We start from the raw sequence: 17,185 nt of genomic DNA, 5'->3' as shown, positions 1-17,185 counted from the left end.
TTGTAAATCAAACTTATATAATTCAAATAAAATTTTGAACACACTAAGGAAGTTCATGCATTTAAAAAGATGTTTAGTAAATACCAGGGTAATAGGCACTTATTATGTAACAAGACAGATGGCATTCTTATTCACTGTTTTGCAAAGGTAGCTTTGCACTGATACCTTTGTGCGTGACATGGCCCTGGGAGCCACACACATACATGGTGACCACACAGCCCCTGCCACAGAGGTCTATTTTCCCTTCTCGTGGCAAATTATCAGTGTGACTTTGGCTAACTCAGAGCTATTATGGTGAGGAACCAAGCTCATGTACCACTCCCCACATCCAAACACAGGCCTCAGCCTCACAGTGGCAGCAAGCATTTGAGCAACAAGTCTGAGCAGGTAAGAATACTCCACCAAAGCGTGGCATCTGAAGCGGGTAAATGCATGACAATTGTCCTACTGTAACTGAAGTTCACAATGACACCCTCCTGCTGGGCCCAGAGTGGACCCCTGAGGCTAGCCATCCTTACCCCAGTCCAAACCATTATCCAGATAGGTACTATGACCACTCCTAGAAAAACAGCTCAGGATCTGATCAGAGGATGACTCAGTTCAGTCAGCCCAGGTAAGCAAAACACTCTAGAATTCTGGTTTCTCTTCCATGGATTAGAAAGCAGGATTCTCCATTCCAAATGGACAAAAGGCCAGAAAATAAATCTCACATATTTCATGAGCCAACCATACAATTCTTCTGCTCATGGTTAGCATGGATTTTGCTATTGTGGGTACAAAACCTCATTCACACTTGTGACAATATTAATAACAACCCTTTTCTAGTGAAATATCCAAGCACCCTAACAGTAATTCGTACTCCTATGAATATTCAGATAACTGCTCAAAATTATTCATTTCTCCATCACCTTCTTGGGAAGAGTACAGTCCTGGCCCCTCGACTTGGCTTTGGCTCTATGACTTGTTTTGGCCAATGGCATATAGGATGAAAAGATAGTGAGCCAGCCTTGAACTTAGGCCTTAAGCAGCATCAAATGTTTCCAGTTGTCCTCTACTCTGCACTTGCCTTAAGAAGCAGATTCCCTATGTAGTTAGTACTTCTTCACCCTCCAGCTGGCCTATAAATCCACGAGTAAGACTAAACAATGGGAGTTTTAAGCCACTGGGCTTGAGGATGGTTCACTGGAAACACGATGGGTCAGTAGTTGAATGACCGACCCTATCTTCTCCCCACATGCAAAAGCTTCAGGAACTCACCATTATCAATTCCAGGCCAGCCCATGAAGTGAGCAGAAATCTGTTTCTCGTCCTTTCCATACTCGTTCTTGGCTATCAGAGTGTAGTCCCCATTGTTCATGTGAGTGGGATTATCCAGCTGGAGGCAGCCATGGTACTCCGTGTGATTGGTAACATGTATTTTAGTACAGATGTATTTGGACTCATTCAATATTGCCCCGTTATAGAACCACTGAAGCGCTGGCTTGGGATTGCCTTTCACAGTGAATGGAATGCACCAGTGGTGGTCTGAGGTTGGAGATTCGAGAAATGTGATAGTTGGTGCAACTAAATTGAAAAAGAGAGAGTTAATAGCATCAGAAAGCTCAGAATTCTCCCCATCTCCAGATTTCCGTATCATTGATAGGGGATTTTATTCAACCATTGTTTGGTTTCAGAAAACACATGCCCAACAACTCTGAAATTCATCATTATTTTGCATCATCATCAAGGTGGGTATAAGTCTCCACAGAGAGCTTCAGAGAGACTCCTTTCTCTCCTCTACATAAGATCCATGCATCACGGTTTTTGGGGTTTTTTAAATCTATTCAGTGTATAAGAACCAGCTCCAAACAGATCCAAGAGATTTCTGACAGTGGAAAGTGTTCATTTGAAGTTGACTTTCATTTCTAATATACGTATCTTCACGTTATGAAGATTTATCACCAAAAAATGAGGAACACTATTTTTGCAGCACTACTTACCTAAATTATACAAATAACAAAATAACTCTGAAAATGTTACCAGAAGCCCTCACCTCACATAACTTTTAAAACAGATCAAACCAACAAATGTAATGAATGTTGCTGCTGATGCTGATTATTATAAGTATGATAAATTAATATTTTTTTTACTGATTGTCAATAGCAAATACTCTTTAAGAGCATCACATTTCATTATAGTACGGTCCATTTGTGTCAGGATCCTGGACGGCAATGTTTTAATTCTTTAAATGTCTGGGGTCCAATCTAAGCCTGGACAAGCAAACTGGAGATGATTTCAACTTTAAGTATAAAGCACTTCATGTCTTGGGGAAGCAAACATTATCAAGTAGTATTTTTAAACAGAGTACTTATCCCAAGTGAAGGTACGGAAAACCCCTCATCACTGTTTATTTTAATGTGTTTTGATACGTATAAAATCAAGGACTGGAAAAGACTTTTGAGATCCAATAGCATCAGATGAAGAAACCAAAGTCCAGTGAGGTTAAGGGAGTTGGTCAAGGTCACTGAACAGGGCCGATCTGGAACAAGAATCCTGGTATCCCTTGGTGTTTAATCCAGTAGCTCTTCCCTTCCTCTTGTACACTGCTTCTTGATTGCACATGGTCATCACAGAAAAAGGAGAAAAAAATGTAAGGCTTTATAGCCTGGGAACACACACACACATACTCTGAGCGGGGTCTGTGCAATGGTTAGCTCAGTTGCTAGTGTTCTTCATCGCTTATTCCTTCTGCTCTTTATCTAAGCTTTGACAGATAGGGTCAATTCTTCAGACCATGGTGACCACATGGAGATTAATCTAAGCTGAGGAAAACTCAAGTTTGAAGTGTCCTTTACAGAAAGCAGATAACGTGACATCCTCCTCCTACTGTGATTAGGTAAATCCTCCTACCCAAGAAGAGTCCAACTCACTCTCATACCCTACAGAAACATTTCCAGTTACCAGTGAAATTTCTCACAAGTGAGCACACGGTGCTGCTGAACTCTGCAAACGTGTATTGTAAGAAACGCCTTCACTTCAGAAATGTAAGAATGCTAATTTTAAATTTGCGAAGTTTAAGTGGTTTGCTTTATCAAATATTTCTCACAAGCTTCCTTAAAATAGTCTTAGAAAAACAAAACAGCTTTTAACGTATAATTTAATCTATAAAAGTTCAATGTAAATACGGTTTGGGAGAACTGTATATCCATTACACAAAATAAGGTGCATGCGGGCATGTGTAGATCTGTGTCACCAACTAACCACAAGAAGGGCCACAGTGGGTCGGGGGCCACACTTACCTTTCCCCACCAGCCCAGAAACCCATACTCAGAGCCCACTTATTCCTTCTACCATGCTCAAAAGAGTTTGGGGAGAGGTGCTCATTTAAGGTCATAAAGATGGAAGTGGTTGTATATGTTTGGGAATAACATTAACTTCAGGCTTCTGGGTCAATCAAAATGATGAGAAATTATGAGTCCAGCACCCATGGGGCATAGTGGTGGTATTAACAGTGACAAAGAATTACAGTTGGTGATTTCAATCATTCACTCCAACAATCACACACTGAATGTGCACTATGAGTGAGCGTTAACCAGTGTGTCGACATTAGCTATTGCCATGGGTCTATACGTGTGTAATTGGTACACACACGTATGCTAATGTTTTTCTCATCCAAATCCTAATCCAGAGTAAAACCTCATTAATTTACACCATGCCAGTTTAGAATTTGCAATGATGTGAAGCGTCTATATGGCTTTAACTGAATATACCTTCACACTGAACACCACAATCTGGAATTACAAAATACATGCTGCGGTATTTATGATAACTGGAGAACAGTGCACTTATGCTTAATTCAGATGCATTGATACCTTTTATCCTTGATTCGATGTATGCAGAAATGCAAAACAACAATAATAAAAAAGTTTCTGCAAGTGATAATAATTTTCAATAATTTAACTAGGACTCCTCCTGTCTTCTCATAGAAACTTTATGTCAAACGAATGCAATTTTATTGTATCAACAGTTCAATTAGGTGTTTGTGAACAGTCAGCAAGCATTTTAGGTATCATAACTTTAAAGCATCATATTGCATTTATAGAAGTAAAAATGCTTAGAAACTGGTTTACGGAATTTAAGCTAAAATATTGACAAAAGGGAACAACCAACTCAAAATATCTTCTATCAGAAAAAGAAAGAAGAAGGCACAAGTGACAAGATCAAGATTGTAAAGAAAGCTTAAAAGAAAAAGAATGTATGAGCAAGAGATATTAAGCAGAAATCAAACAAGTGAGAGAGGCTGAGAATGTTTTTTAGATCGTATGTACGAAATTCTGCATATACTTTTTTTAAAAAAACAAACTTAAGCAGCAGCCAGAGTGCCCCAGCAACAAATGTAAGTGTGTCCAAGATAATTTGCTATTAAAAACACATGCCAGTCTGATTACGTACAATGCACAGTGAGGTTGACAGAATCTTGATCTTCTCCTACAAGATTTTCTGCCACACAAGAGATTTGCTTCCCACTGTCATCAGATGAAATGTTAGTTATCCTTAAGGAGCCCTGTGTGTTGCTTGTTTCATTCTACAAATAAATTAACAGACAAAAATAATCTTAATTAGAATTGATCCCAAAGTGACAAGATTTAGGGCTTCTTCCGCTAACTAGAGAAAAAAATATATATTGTTAGAAAAGGGTCCCTGCCTGAATCAGGCTCAGACAAAAAAAGTAAATCAGAAGTTATTCTATTTTTCTAGGTTTCTTCCGCTAAGTGTGTGAGGCTGACTTGGTCCTGAAATTCCTGTCTACCTTCCTCCAAGGGAAAACACCACAGGGAGAGACACTCACTTTGCTCAGGATGACAAAGAGCTCGCTAGGAATATAAAGGCTCTCCTATCTATTGGGTATACTTAACTAAAATGCAAACCTGCATTAGTCTTTGTTGACTAAGAATCAGTAGAAAGTAAACGTATATCAAAATGTCCTTGTAAATTTCTATACGTAGCCCTATAAAATATCAAATGATCGCCTCTAGGTTTAATGCATTCTTAAGTTCTGAGACACACTTATTGTCTATTAAGATAGTCAAATACAAACCTTACCATATGTTTGGAAACCAGATTACCAACATCCCAATACAGATTAGGAACCGGATCGCCTGCCACAGTACAAGACAACGTGATAGATTTTCCTTCCTCCACAGTAAGATTCGGTGCGGCCAAACTTGCAGACGGCAAACCTGTGGAACAAGAAAAGTAAACAGAGACATATACAAATAGTTCAATGCAGTATCAAAGTAACAGCAATAAATTGAAAGCTCTTTATGCTTTAAAGTCAATCATTATTTACTTTCCAGACTGAGGTATGTTGGTCCGAAAAATTGCCACATTGATAAGGTGTATAGATTTAACATTAACACAAAAAGTGCTGTAATTAAATTCAAAAATAAATTATAAACACTTTTTGAAAGTATTCTTGAAGAATAACCTTTGAGTACAAAAACACTAGTATATAGAACCGCCTTCTTTTCTCTTCTACACTTACTAATCCAGTTTTTGCACATAAAAATGCATTGTACCTGTGGACTAACATCATATGTCTTTCCTGCTCACCCCACCCCATCTTCTCCCCTCCACTATTTAATAATTCAGTATGCAAAAGGGTGAGATGCATTTCTTTTGCAAAGATCTATTTTTGCATTAAATAACTCTTATACATCTAATCTACTACTAGGCCTAGATTTTGAAAAAGTCAAACCATGAAAGAAAATACATGGTTTCAAAACATTTTTCAAAGACATAAAGCCTGAGCTATCAACAGTGTTAGAATGTTTCAAAAGTATATAAATCATACTTAAAGATTATAGGTAAAATTGGTCATCCTATTTAAAACACAATGAAAAAAGGCAAATGAACTCTTATTCCAGTTGTTTTTCTTGGACAAACCCTGAGAATATATTTGTTATCAGATGAAATTTTGAACCTTATAAACATGTTTTAGTATTTCATCAGCGCTTCGTTTTTCGTTTTTACATTTCAAAATCTATGTGTTCATTTGTTGACACAGCTATCAAGTCCTTAAACTGTCACACCTACTGAGTGTGTACACTGCTTGAAACCCCACAGGAATCACAGCCTCTGAGGGTTTAGTAATATGTCAGGCTTTGCTAGTTAAGTTAATCCTAACTCTGCTTGGGACTGTATTCACTATGACAGCTGTGTCCCACAGAACTATGACACATCGTTAACTCAAAAGAAACCTGGAAGTCAGGAAAGGCAATTCATCTTCAATAGCCATTAAATTGCAATTAACCCACCCACGAGCAGTTATCTGACCCGTCATCTTCACATTACCATGCATAAAACCTTCTCTTATGATATAGTCCTTTACTGGCAAAGACACTGCTCTTCATGACTGAAATCAGACTGGAGCAAGATTTGTACAGTGCATGTTTCGTGATTTTTCCATCATTGGGAGAGTACTGTCCAACAAGATCTGGCTTTCAGGGGCTAGTAAGAAACTCCAAAACTCTTCTTTCCCATAAGCATACAATAGAGAGTAATGTTATATCTTTGATGAGCTTTTGAAAAGAATTCTATTATTCAGATTTATACAGGGCAATGAAATATAAAACAGTGATTAAGAGAGAATGCAGTAGATAGGTATAAGCCTTAGACCCTAAACATCACACATACTATATGGCCTTGGTTGAGTAGTCCTTTTTCTCTTTCAATGTGTTTTCTTACAACTTCTGTGAGAATTAATTTTCCAATTTATTAAGAGGCATGTCAAGGCAAGATACAAGAAATGTGCTTACTTGGTGCCTAATCTCCCTGAATCCAGTGGTATAATAGGAGTAAATTTTTTAAATTTTTAATAAACTATATAGTGACATAGTTTGCAGAGTCTATAATTCTACAAAACTTATTATGAAAAAATCAAGCTACTGTGTGAAAAGTGGTAGTCCCATCTTCCCCGCGTGGCACTATTTCCTATTTCCAGAGGGCACCCATTTCATCTCTTTAACTCTGTATTTTGGTACTGATCACCACATCACTAAATATCATACTTACTTCGCTACTTTGGGGGTTTTTCTGTTTCAGTATTATTTACCGGTCTCCCACCATGGAAGGCAGGAAGTTGGCTCACCTTCATACAGAAATGCCAGACCTCCCCCATGTTTCCCCACCACATCCAACATACTCTGTCTTCACATCTTTCCGTATGCTATGAATTGACATCATTCGATGGAAATGTGAAGTTTATTATGAGTATGTAAGCCCTACTAACTGCAAAACCATCTAATATGCAGTAGTTATCATCCATCAAACTTAAGACAGCATTATTTGTAAGTTGTAACGCTGTTATATGTTACATCACTAAGAAAGGAAAAAAATGATGCCAACTCAACCAGGATGTAGTGTTTCATACCACCTAGAACTTCTGTTATTTGGATGTTGGGCCTTCTAATTCTTTATTTCTAACTTTCCATCTTTTTATTTATTTACAGGAAGCTCTCTTCAGAGTCACCTTCTTTTGAAACTGTTCATTCCTTTGTCATATTTTCAGTTTCCAAGGCTCTTTTGTTTTTTGTTCCTGAATATTCTTTCTTTATAGTATCCTATTTTTGTTTCATGGATACAATAACTCTCATGATCTCTATGAGATGTCAATGATAATTTCTTTTAAATTTTTTTCTTTCCACACTAACTTGGTTTCTAGTCATTTTTTTCTCCCTCTATTTGGTTGTTTTGTGTTCGTCTTTCAATTATGAGGTTTCCTCAAACATCTTGGCTGTTCACACATCTTTAAGAATAGGGTCCGAGAAGCACTGCACAAATTTGTTAACTGTCAGCTTCATTGTGGAGCAATATATTTGCCTCCTTGCTACCACCTGATGTCAGGTTCATTAAATCATTCTGAGGAAAGGTCTGGTAAAACTATTCAGATGATGTTCTTCCAGTGTCCTGTTTGGAGAAGGAAGAATGCTGGAAATACCAACATTGAATATGTAAATCCAGCATTTTCATTGTGGTTCCCACAGCCTCAGTTGTGTCTGGAGTTTCTCAGAACCTTTTTTTTTTGTCCTTTTTAGGGAAGAAGCCTCCAGTTTTCTGCTGAAGAAGAAGGGGTGCAGTTACCTGAGTTTAGCAGACTTTCAACCAATATCCTGTATATGGTGTTTCCTGTACTCTCATGACCTAGGCATTGGAGTAGTTCTGCCATAGAAACCAAGTTTTCCCTTAGCTTTCCCTATTGCCAATTACTCATCCATCTGCTTTTCCAGCTTGCTACCTTATGTGACTTGTTGACTCACTCCCATTTTCCGTATGTATAGATTTATCTGCTGACTCTGGGGTGACTTTTGGGGCCAAGGCCTGCCATGGTCCTTGTTCTCAAGGAATGACCCCCATCCACAGCCAGACCCCACCCATGGAGCTTAAAGACACCCCTCCCGGCACCTCAAGTACAAACCTATACGATGAATGTCCTACCTAATAGTTTGGAAATTCTGGACAGTGAAAGTTTAAATAAAGAGATTTTCAGTAGAGAATGCCATGATCTTAACTTAATCCTATAAAATCTAATGTCGTTTTCTCTTTAAGCTTATATAATTAACAGCTCTAAAAATGTTTTAATTACAGTAATAATAATATTAGCATTTGTTGGGCAATCACTGAACCAGAAACTCTTGTCTAGTACTCTTTTGGGGGGGGGGGGGTGGAGTCTCACTCTGTCGCCCAGACTGGAGTGCAGTGGCCGTTCCTGGCCACCGCAGCCTTGACCTGCTGGGCTCCGGCGATCCTTCCGCCTCAGCCTTCCAAGTAGCTGGAACTACAGGCGCTCACTACCATGCTCGGCTTATTTTTGATTTATTGTAGAGATGAGGTCTCACCAAGCTGCCCAGACAGGTCTCGAACCCGCGGGCTCAGACAATCCACTCACCTCAGCCTCCCAAAGCGCGGGATTACAGGCTGAGCCACCAAGCCCGGCTGAGTACTCATTTTTTAAAATTTAATCCTTATAATCAATCTTGAAGCAAGGTAAGTATTTTATTATTATTTAATTAATGAAGTCTATGAGTTTGGGAAATATCAAATACAGTCCAAGTATATGTAAATATAGAATTTGAACTGAAAACTCCAAATCTTCACCATTACCCTCCCAGGCTCCACATATCCATGTTATAATGGACCATAAATACCACTGTGTATCAATGATCTAAGAATTTGGTTCATTTAAAAAATAATTATATGTCTATTCTGTGAAGGAAGAATGAGTCTCCTTTATTTACAGAGAGAAATTGTATCACCCTGTCATAGCAGTTTCCAAAGGAATCTGTGCAAAATTGGCCAAGTCTAGATCTTTTAAATGTAAAGTCTTCCACAAATGAGTAAGCATCTGACTCACGTTAATTCTACAGCATTAATATGCTGGCCAAAGATTCAATAATGGAAAAAAACAATCTGTACTTGAAATATCACTTGAGGTTTAATTAGCACAATAAAATGAATTGGGAAACATGAATAGCTAAGGCGGGATAAACCATTTGCCAGGCACCACTTCCTGGCTTAATAAGATTTGAAATCAGCACAAGTACAGAGCAAAGCCCAGCCATGCTTCCAACCTCTGCTAGCACTTGTATACTGGGTTCCTGATTCTAAGTCCCACAGCTGTCTTCCTTAGCACTCTGGGATACCTTGCTGGAGATAAAAGATGACCAGCTTCCCAGACACCTCTGTGTCAATATCTCTTAATCTGGATGTTTTCAGAAAGGATATAGTAGCCTGCAGACCTCAGCAGAAAATCAATCACCACACAGTGATAAAGACCAGGGCTTCCCAAACTTTAATGTGTTTATGAATCACTAAGATATTTTGCTAAAAATACAGCTTCTTTTCCAGTGGACCTTGATTGATGCCTGAGAGTTTGCATTTCTAACAAACTCCATTTTCCACAGACCACGTGTTGAGTGGCAGGGGTTTAGACAATGGGTGCTGGACAATTGTTCACTATTTTGCTTTTGCTTCTACAACTATTATCCTTAAACCTGACAGACGCTTGAGTAGTTAGTCATCTAGCCCTCCAAGATCCACAAAACTTTTCCCAAAATATGTTCTATAGAACTCTAATTCCTTGAGCTCTCTAAGGGAAAAAATAAAAATGAAACAAAAATCCAAGATTACAAAAAAAAGAAAGAATGAAAACTCTATAGGAAACTCTGAATGTTCACAATCCACATTAGCATATTAAAAACTCTGAGAAGTCCTTCTATAAAGAAATTCATTGAATTTCCATTGACCTTACATTCCCCAAGCTCACTTGAGTATATAACCATTTCTTTGAGTTGTGATGTCTGTTAATTTTATTTGCTATTTTTATTTGAAGCTGTTTGACAAAATATAAGATATATATATGTTTAAATAAAGATGTAAAATACATTTAAAGTAAACTATAACAACAGTTAGCAGAAATAATATATTTAAGTTATTTTTTAGTTAACTGAAACATTCACACCATTATATCAAAAACCTGGTCCAATCTGATCATTAATATAATATGGTTTATACATTTATTAATTGGTCAATTTGCTAGTTAGACAATTACTACCATTCTTATCAATGATAGTAATAGCATGAATAGCTAATATTTATTGGGTACATAATATGCATTAGATTTCATTTTAAATATTTTCCATTTATTGCTTTATTAGTCATCCTAAAATTCCTAGAAAGTAGATGCTATTAGTATCCCTATTTCCAGATAAAGAAGCTAAGGTTTATCAAGAATCATAACTAAACAGCTAATAAGTGGGGGCTGTCCCTGTTTGTCCAGGGCCATAACCAGTGCATAAGACTGCCTCCTTTCTTGGCATCTTCCATGACTTTTCTCCCAGCCATTAGTCCATACTTCTTAAGAGTGGTCCAAATGAGCCGGGCTCGGTGGCTCAGCCTGTAATCCTGCGCCTTTGGGAGGCTGAGGTGAGGGGATTGCCTGAGCCCGCGGGTTCGAGACCCACCTGGGCAGCGAGACCTCATCTCTACAATAAATCATATAATCAGCCGGGTGTGGTAGCGCATGCCTGTAATTCTGACTACTCGGAAGGCTGAGGCAGAAGGATCGTCGGAGCCCAGCAGGCGAGGCTGCGGTGGCCGGGAGTGGCCACTGCACTCCAGTCTGGGCAACTGAGTGAGACTCCAACTCAAAAAAAAAAAAAAGAGTGGTCCAAATGGACTAGCATGTAGTTCCTCGCTTCCTAATAGTTGAGAAAAACTGACCTCTAGTCATATCAGATTATTAACTCAGCTTTGCAACAAATGAGATGGGTCAAGGTTGGATTTCATTTTTCAGTAATCACCAGTAAGTCTGGCTTGTGTTGGTTTTCAGCTTGCTTCAGTTATCCTGAGCCCTATTGGTCTCATGCTGGGTCACCATTCCAAGTGCATAAAAATATTCAAGTAAATTATGATTTTGTCTGCTCTCTGTCTTCTCTCCTCTCACTTCTATTTGTGCACACACAAGGAACTTAAAGCAAATAAACACTTGACCTATCTGTTAATTCTCTCAAGAAAATATTAAAATTCTATAACCTTTCCCTCTACCCATTTATCTTCTTGGCAAATCTTCCAAGCTCTTTGCCTCCTAAACAGATATATTCCACCACCAGGAGTGAAGCCAAAATGAGCCTGACCTATTTAGAAGTAACTGCTTTACACCTGGTTGCAAAAATGACAGAAAATTAGCAAAATGACTTTCCAAGCTCAAATTAGAAATTGTGCTTCTAAGCATATGTGAGCCACATCATAATAGTGACAGCTACCACATAACTTCTAAACACAAGAACTTAAACAGCAGTTGACAGATTAGGAAAAAAACAACTTAATTTCGCATTCAAAGAAGATAAAGAAAAATGATCCACTATGTGTTTTGCTTCATTTTAGGAGATAAAACCTGATCTCTAAGAAAACTAAACCAAAGCGGTACACTAAAGTAGATTCTGTGTGTGTTTTTATTTAAAAAAAAAAAAAGTCAAGTCAACTAAGATGCAAAGAAAATAATGTTTTAGCCAGGCGCGGTGGCTCACGCCTGTAATCCCAGAACTTTGGAAGGCTGAGGTAAGAGGACTGCCGGAGCCCAGGGGTTCGAGACAACCTAGGCAACTTGGTGAGACCTTATCTCTACAATAAATCAAAAAATTAGCCAGGCGTAGTGGCGCACACCTGTGGTTCCAGCTACTTGAAAGGCTGAGGCAGAAGGATCTCCTGAGCCCAGCAGGTCAAGGCTATGGTGGCCATGAGGGTGCCACTGTACTCTAGCCTAGGCAACAGATGAGACTCCTACTCAAAAAGAAAAGAAAAGAAGAGAGTGTTTTATACCACTCTAACTTCTACATAGAGCATTAAGATAGCATATCCTTTTACTCTTCCATGAATGCTAACGAAAAAGAATTACTACCAGCCTATTTTTCTGTTTTAACAAACAAAGGGAATATGTACAAATATACTACACAGACTGTGGTTGAAACCAAAAGTAAGCCTTAAAAATCAATATAACTCAAAGAACAAGGCCTTTCCTGCTGGGTACCTGTGAACTGACCTTCATTATCATAAATAGTATTTTGTTGATGTGTCTTTAGAAGATTCTACACTAAAACTAAAAGTTTGAAGATTGGAAAAGTGGAAAATTGAAATTGTCATTGTAAATAACAAAGAAACCAAAGACAGTTCTGACTTCAATCCACAGGACTGTTAAGGTTGTTTTATATAGTAACTGCACAGTTCTTCAACCATCAAGTGGATTGTCACCTTATATTCACTGTGCGACTGTCATTCTCTGGGGTAACTAGTTACTAGTAAAATGGATTCAGGGATTGTTTTGATATGACCTGGAGGAATACTACCTTTCTTAAATGTATTTTCCATTTACTTAGAACAGAACATTTCATCCACTATTAACACTTCCTGAAGAAACTTTCTTTCACATAAGATTTAAACCATAACAACAATTAAAAAGTTAAAATTAAAATATAATGTCCACTACCCTTTAATAATCCCATTCAGCAATGGGAAGTGATTGGAAGGTTTTACTGTAAGACTAACTGCTAGAAAACTACCAAGTATGCAGGAATTGAGTAGAAACATTTTTAAAAACACTACGTGATAATTTCATTAAAAACACTAAAAAAAAGTAGAAGGGACATTTTTATATGGAATGACAAATCAGTGTACTTGGCAAAATCACCTTTCTTCATTAGTGTTTACATGATGCTATTTTCAGTCTTCAAAATCATTGTTCATAGCACCCTTTTATTCCAGTTAATGTGAAAATATTATATGAATATGTTTTGTTGGCTTGCATTTAATAAAGTTTTTCTAAGGTTTACAAATGACTTGTGAAGAAACAGATCACAACTTGTCTTACAATATGAATAAATTTACAGTAATTCACAGTAGGAAGAGCTGTAAGAAAAATATTGTAAGGCATTTTGACTGTGCTATTAAAGAGAATATGGTAGTTAAACTCCCCAGCCCCGCCTACCATGCTCAATTAATCTCTAAGGGGATAAGGAAAAACAGAAGAAATGAGAATCTCTCAATAATGCAATGAGGACAAAAATTTCAAAAAGAATTTAAAAATGATCAGCTAGGGAATACTTTGGCTGAAATAATATATTTAAGTTATTTTAATTAACTGAAACATTCACACCATTATATTAAAAGCCTGGTCCAATCTGATCATTGATATGGTATGGTTCATGAATTTACTAATTGGTCAATTCAGAAAACATTCATCAAATGCGTATCATGGTCAAGGGGTACATATTTGCACAAAAAATGTAGAGACCTTGTGCTCCATCAAATACCTGCATGATGAAATATTACGGGGGGAGGCGTTTGAAGAAAACTCATATTATAAAGGAATAAAAGCTCAGTAGTTCTTTTGAATTGACATAAAAGTTGTGCCAATTGCAAAATAAATGCAATGACTATGGTCCTTGGCAAATTGTCAGTTTACAGTGATGAAATGCACAAGACCTTATTCTCAGCTGATTCAGTTATCTAAAAAAAAAAAAAGTATGGAAATAAGATAAACTCCACAAATCTGTGACTTAAACACAACTGATGTGTTTTAAAAGCATATCTAAAAGAAAAATCCGGCTGAACGTGAATCTTTTTTTTTTTTTTTTAAACAACAAATCTCACTTGAAGATACTGGCATGTTATTATCTGGTTTCTTCAACATGAATCTCAGAGAAGGATTTTAAATCCAACTTGCTAGTGTAATTTTCTGTTCAATTTATCTAACTTCTCTTGGAAAAAACAAACCAAAGTTGGGAAAGCATCAAAAGAAAATTAATACACGACTAAGTCCTAAACTGAAATCTCCTCTTCTCATCTCAAATATCTAGAAATGATATACAATATTTTTCTTAAAATCCAGAACCGTGTTGGAAAACGAGAAAGCATATCGCTGATAGACAAGAAACTATGAGGAATCCCTGAATGAGAGAAAGCAGAAGAATGGATTAAAGAAAAGCAGCACAGCCCAAAATGGACACATAAGTGTACTGCCCAAAACAAGGAGGCTCTAGGTGGATCCAAAACTAGAAGAGAGTACTTCAAGACACAGGGGCCCCAGCTATGTCAAGACACAGGTGATGAGGTAAGAAAAAGAGGAGCAAAAGCCAGAACAATCAGCTTTCCATGCAACAACAGCTATAGCTACCTCCAAGTAAAAGCAATGAGTGTAAAAACTTTCCAGAAGAAAAGCAGTTATGGTAGGTGCTGCTGACACCCTGAAGACGTGGTGAGCTCCAACATAGAAGAGGGTATTTCAGTCACAATAAAAAATGAATTACTCGGGATTGTGGAAATTAAAAATAATTGGTAGAGAGGAAAAAGTTGACAGCTAAAGAAATAGCTGAAGAGCAAAGCAGCGAGTAAACCAATTCTCCCATAATGCAGCACAAAAGGACACACAAAATGGAAGGTCCTAAAGGAAGTCGAGAGGTATGGAGGATAGAGCCAACAGGGTAAATATCCATCCAGTGACAATTCCTGAATAAAGAGTAAATGGAAAGAATATCCAGAGCATATCAACAAGAAAAATTTTTCTAGAACTGAAGATATGAGTGCTCATATGGAAAGGGCATCCCTCACACCATGAAAAGAAAAAAAAACTTTCTTTTAAATCCCGCATCTAGTTATATTGTGGTGAAACTTTAAAATAACATGAGTAAAGAGTACATCCTCAAAGCTTCTAGAGAAAAAAAAAAGTAGAGGTTACTTAGTAAGAAACAAACATCAGACCTCAGACTTCTCGTCAGCAACACGGAATATGAATAATGTAGCACCATAGAATAGCACAAAAGAACGTGGCACAATATCTGCAAAGTTTTAAAAGTTTTGAGCCTAGAAATTTCCACTCAGCCAATTCCATCGAGAAGGAAAAGTACAGACCAATTTTCCACCAGGCAAGAAGTTAGAGATTTTGCTTTTTAAATTTATCTGCAAGAAATATTAGAAGGTATACTCCAGTAAAAAGAAAAACCACTCTAAGAGGATGTAATAAGACACAAAAGTCAAGGGTACATAAAGAAATAAGCAATCTTCAAAAAAGCCGGGGAGAGCCGGGCTCGGTGGCTCAGCCTATAATCCCGCGCCTTTGGGAGGCTGAGGTGAGTGGATTGCCTGAGCCTGCAGGTTCGAGACCCGCCTGGGCAGGCGAGACCTCACCTCGACAATAAATCAAAAAATCAGCCGGGCATGGTAGCGCGCACCTGTAGTTCCGGCTATTTGGAAGGCTGAGGCAGAAGGATTGCCGGAGCCCAGCAGGTGGAGGCTGCGGTGGCCGGGAGCGGCCGCTACACTCCAGTCTGGGCGACAGAGTGAGACTCCAACTCACAAAAAAAAAAAAAAAAAAAAAGCCGGGGAAGAACCTAAAAATAAAATCCCAAATGATAACAATCTATAGTCAAGGAGGAGGAAGTAAAGGGAAAGGAGGGGCTTATCTCTTAACATATGTAGAAAATATATGTTTAAATATGTGCAGAAAGTACTTTGGCTTTATATGTTTTTTTAAAAAACAGAAATATAATTTATAATTTTAAAACAAAGAGTAATGAAAGCAAAGAACAGAAAAATAGACAAAGGAAATAAATAGGCAATTTACTGAAGCATGAACACAATCCAAGAAACAGATCAGATACTCAGTAATAATCAGGAAAATGTAAACTCAAAAGCAATAACATAGCAATTTTTAGAAAGCAAAAAACGGTGAAGTTTGCTAATATTAAGGGATATCTTGTTGGGGTGGCTCTAAATGGCTATAGTTTTTTGTTGTTGTTGTTATTGTTTTAAAATTTGAGTCAGAGTCTCACTCCGCTGCCCAGGCTGAAGTGCAGCGGCGTAATCATGGCTCACCACAGCCTTGACCTCCTGAACTCAGGCAATCTTTCCACCTCAGCCTTTCGAGTAGCTGGGACTACAGGTGCATGCTATCACACTCGGCTAAATTGTTTTTATTTTTATTTTTTAAGACAAGGGCTCTCTATATTTCCCAGGCTGGTCTTGAACTTCGGGCTCCAGCAATCTACCCACTTCAGTTTTCCAGTGTACTAAGATTACAGGCGTGAGCCACCACACCTGGTCGATACAGCATTTTTTGATGTACAACTATATGAAACACATTTCTGACTCCTATCCTGTATTCTATAAAAACCTTTGCACTTGTACATATGTACAAACAGCATAAATAATTCTTACTGAAACATTTTTATGGTAAGAAAAATGAGAAATAAGCTACACACCTTCAATATGGAGCATTTAATGTAATTAAGACATATTCTACCATGAATCCCAGGCAATGGTTAAAAGAATATGATAAATCTATGATTTCTGACTTGAAATGCTCATAAATAAGAAAAAAAAACAAGTTTTTTATGTGTAGCATAGAAAATTATTTTTGGAACAAAATATATTATTTGTGCAATCATCAATAAGTAAGAACACTGTTAAAGAAAATAAAAATTAACAGGGAAAGAAAGAACAAAACAGTTAAGGACAAAAAAAATTGATAGAAAAATAAGTTGATCAAGTCACCTGCCACATTCTTCTGTAAAGTTACTTTTTAAAAAGCATCACTAGCCGGACTCGGTGGCTTAGCCTGTAATCCCGCGCCTTTGGGAGGCTGAGGTGAGTGGAT

The 17,185-nt window shown here is 37.7% G+C and overlaps 1 protein-coding gene across 4 annotated transcripts in view; it reads right to left on the bottom strand.

Annotated features, from left to right (window-relative positions):
* NTRK2 (neurotrophic receptor tyrosine kinase 2) overlaps positions 1 to 17,185 on the bottom strand; it is a 199,780-nt gene that overhangs the window by 140,576 nt on the left and 42,019 nt on the right. For all 4 annotated transcript variants that reach the window (XM_008054303.2, XM_008054308.2, XM_008054310.2 and 1 more), the window contains exons 6-8: positions 5,083 to 5,219; positions 4,432 to 4,564; positions 1,258 to 1,563 (exon numbers count right to left, since the gene is read on the bottom strand). In XM_008054303.2, the coding sequence (XP_008052494.1) occupies positions 1,258 to 1,563; positions 4,432 to 4,564; positions 5,083 to 5,219 (576 nt within the window). The remainder of the gene's footprint in view (positions 1 to 1,257; positions 1,564 to 4,431; positions 4,565 to 5,082; positions 5,220 to 17,185) is intronic.

This window comes from Carlito syrichta, unplaced genomic scaffold (genome assembly GCF_000164805.1).
Source record: "Carlito syrichta isolate Samal-C Ts95f unplaced genomic scaffold, Tarsius_syrichta-2.0.1 Scaffold78539, whole genome shotgun sequence".
Lineage (NCBI taxonomy): Eukaryota > Metazoa > Chordata > Mammalia > Primates > Tarsiidae > Carlito > Carlito syrichta.
Note: the sequence above shows the minus strand (reverse complement) of the source record. Positions and strands in the feature narration are given on the sequence as shown.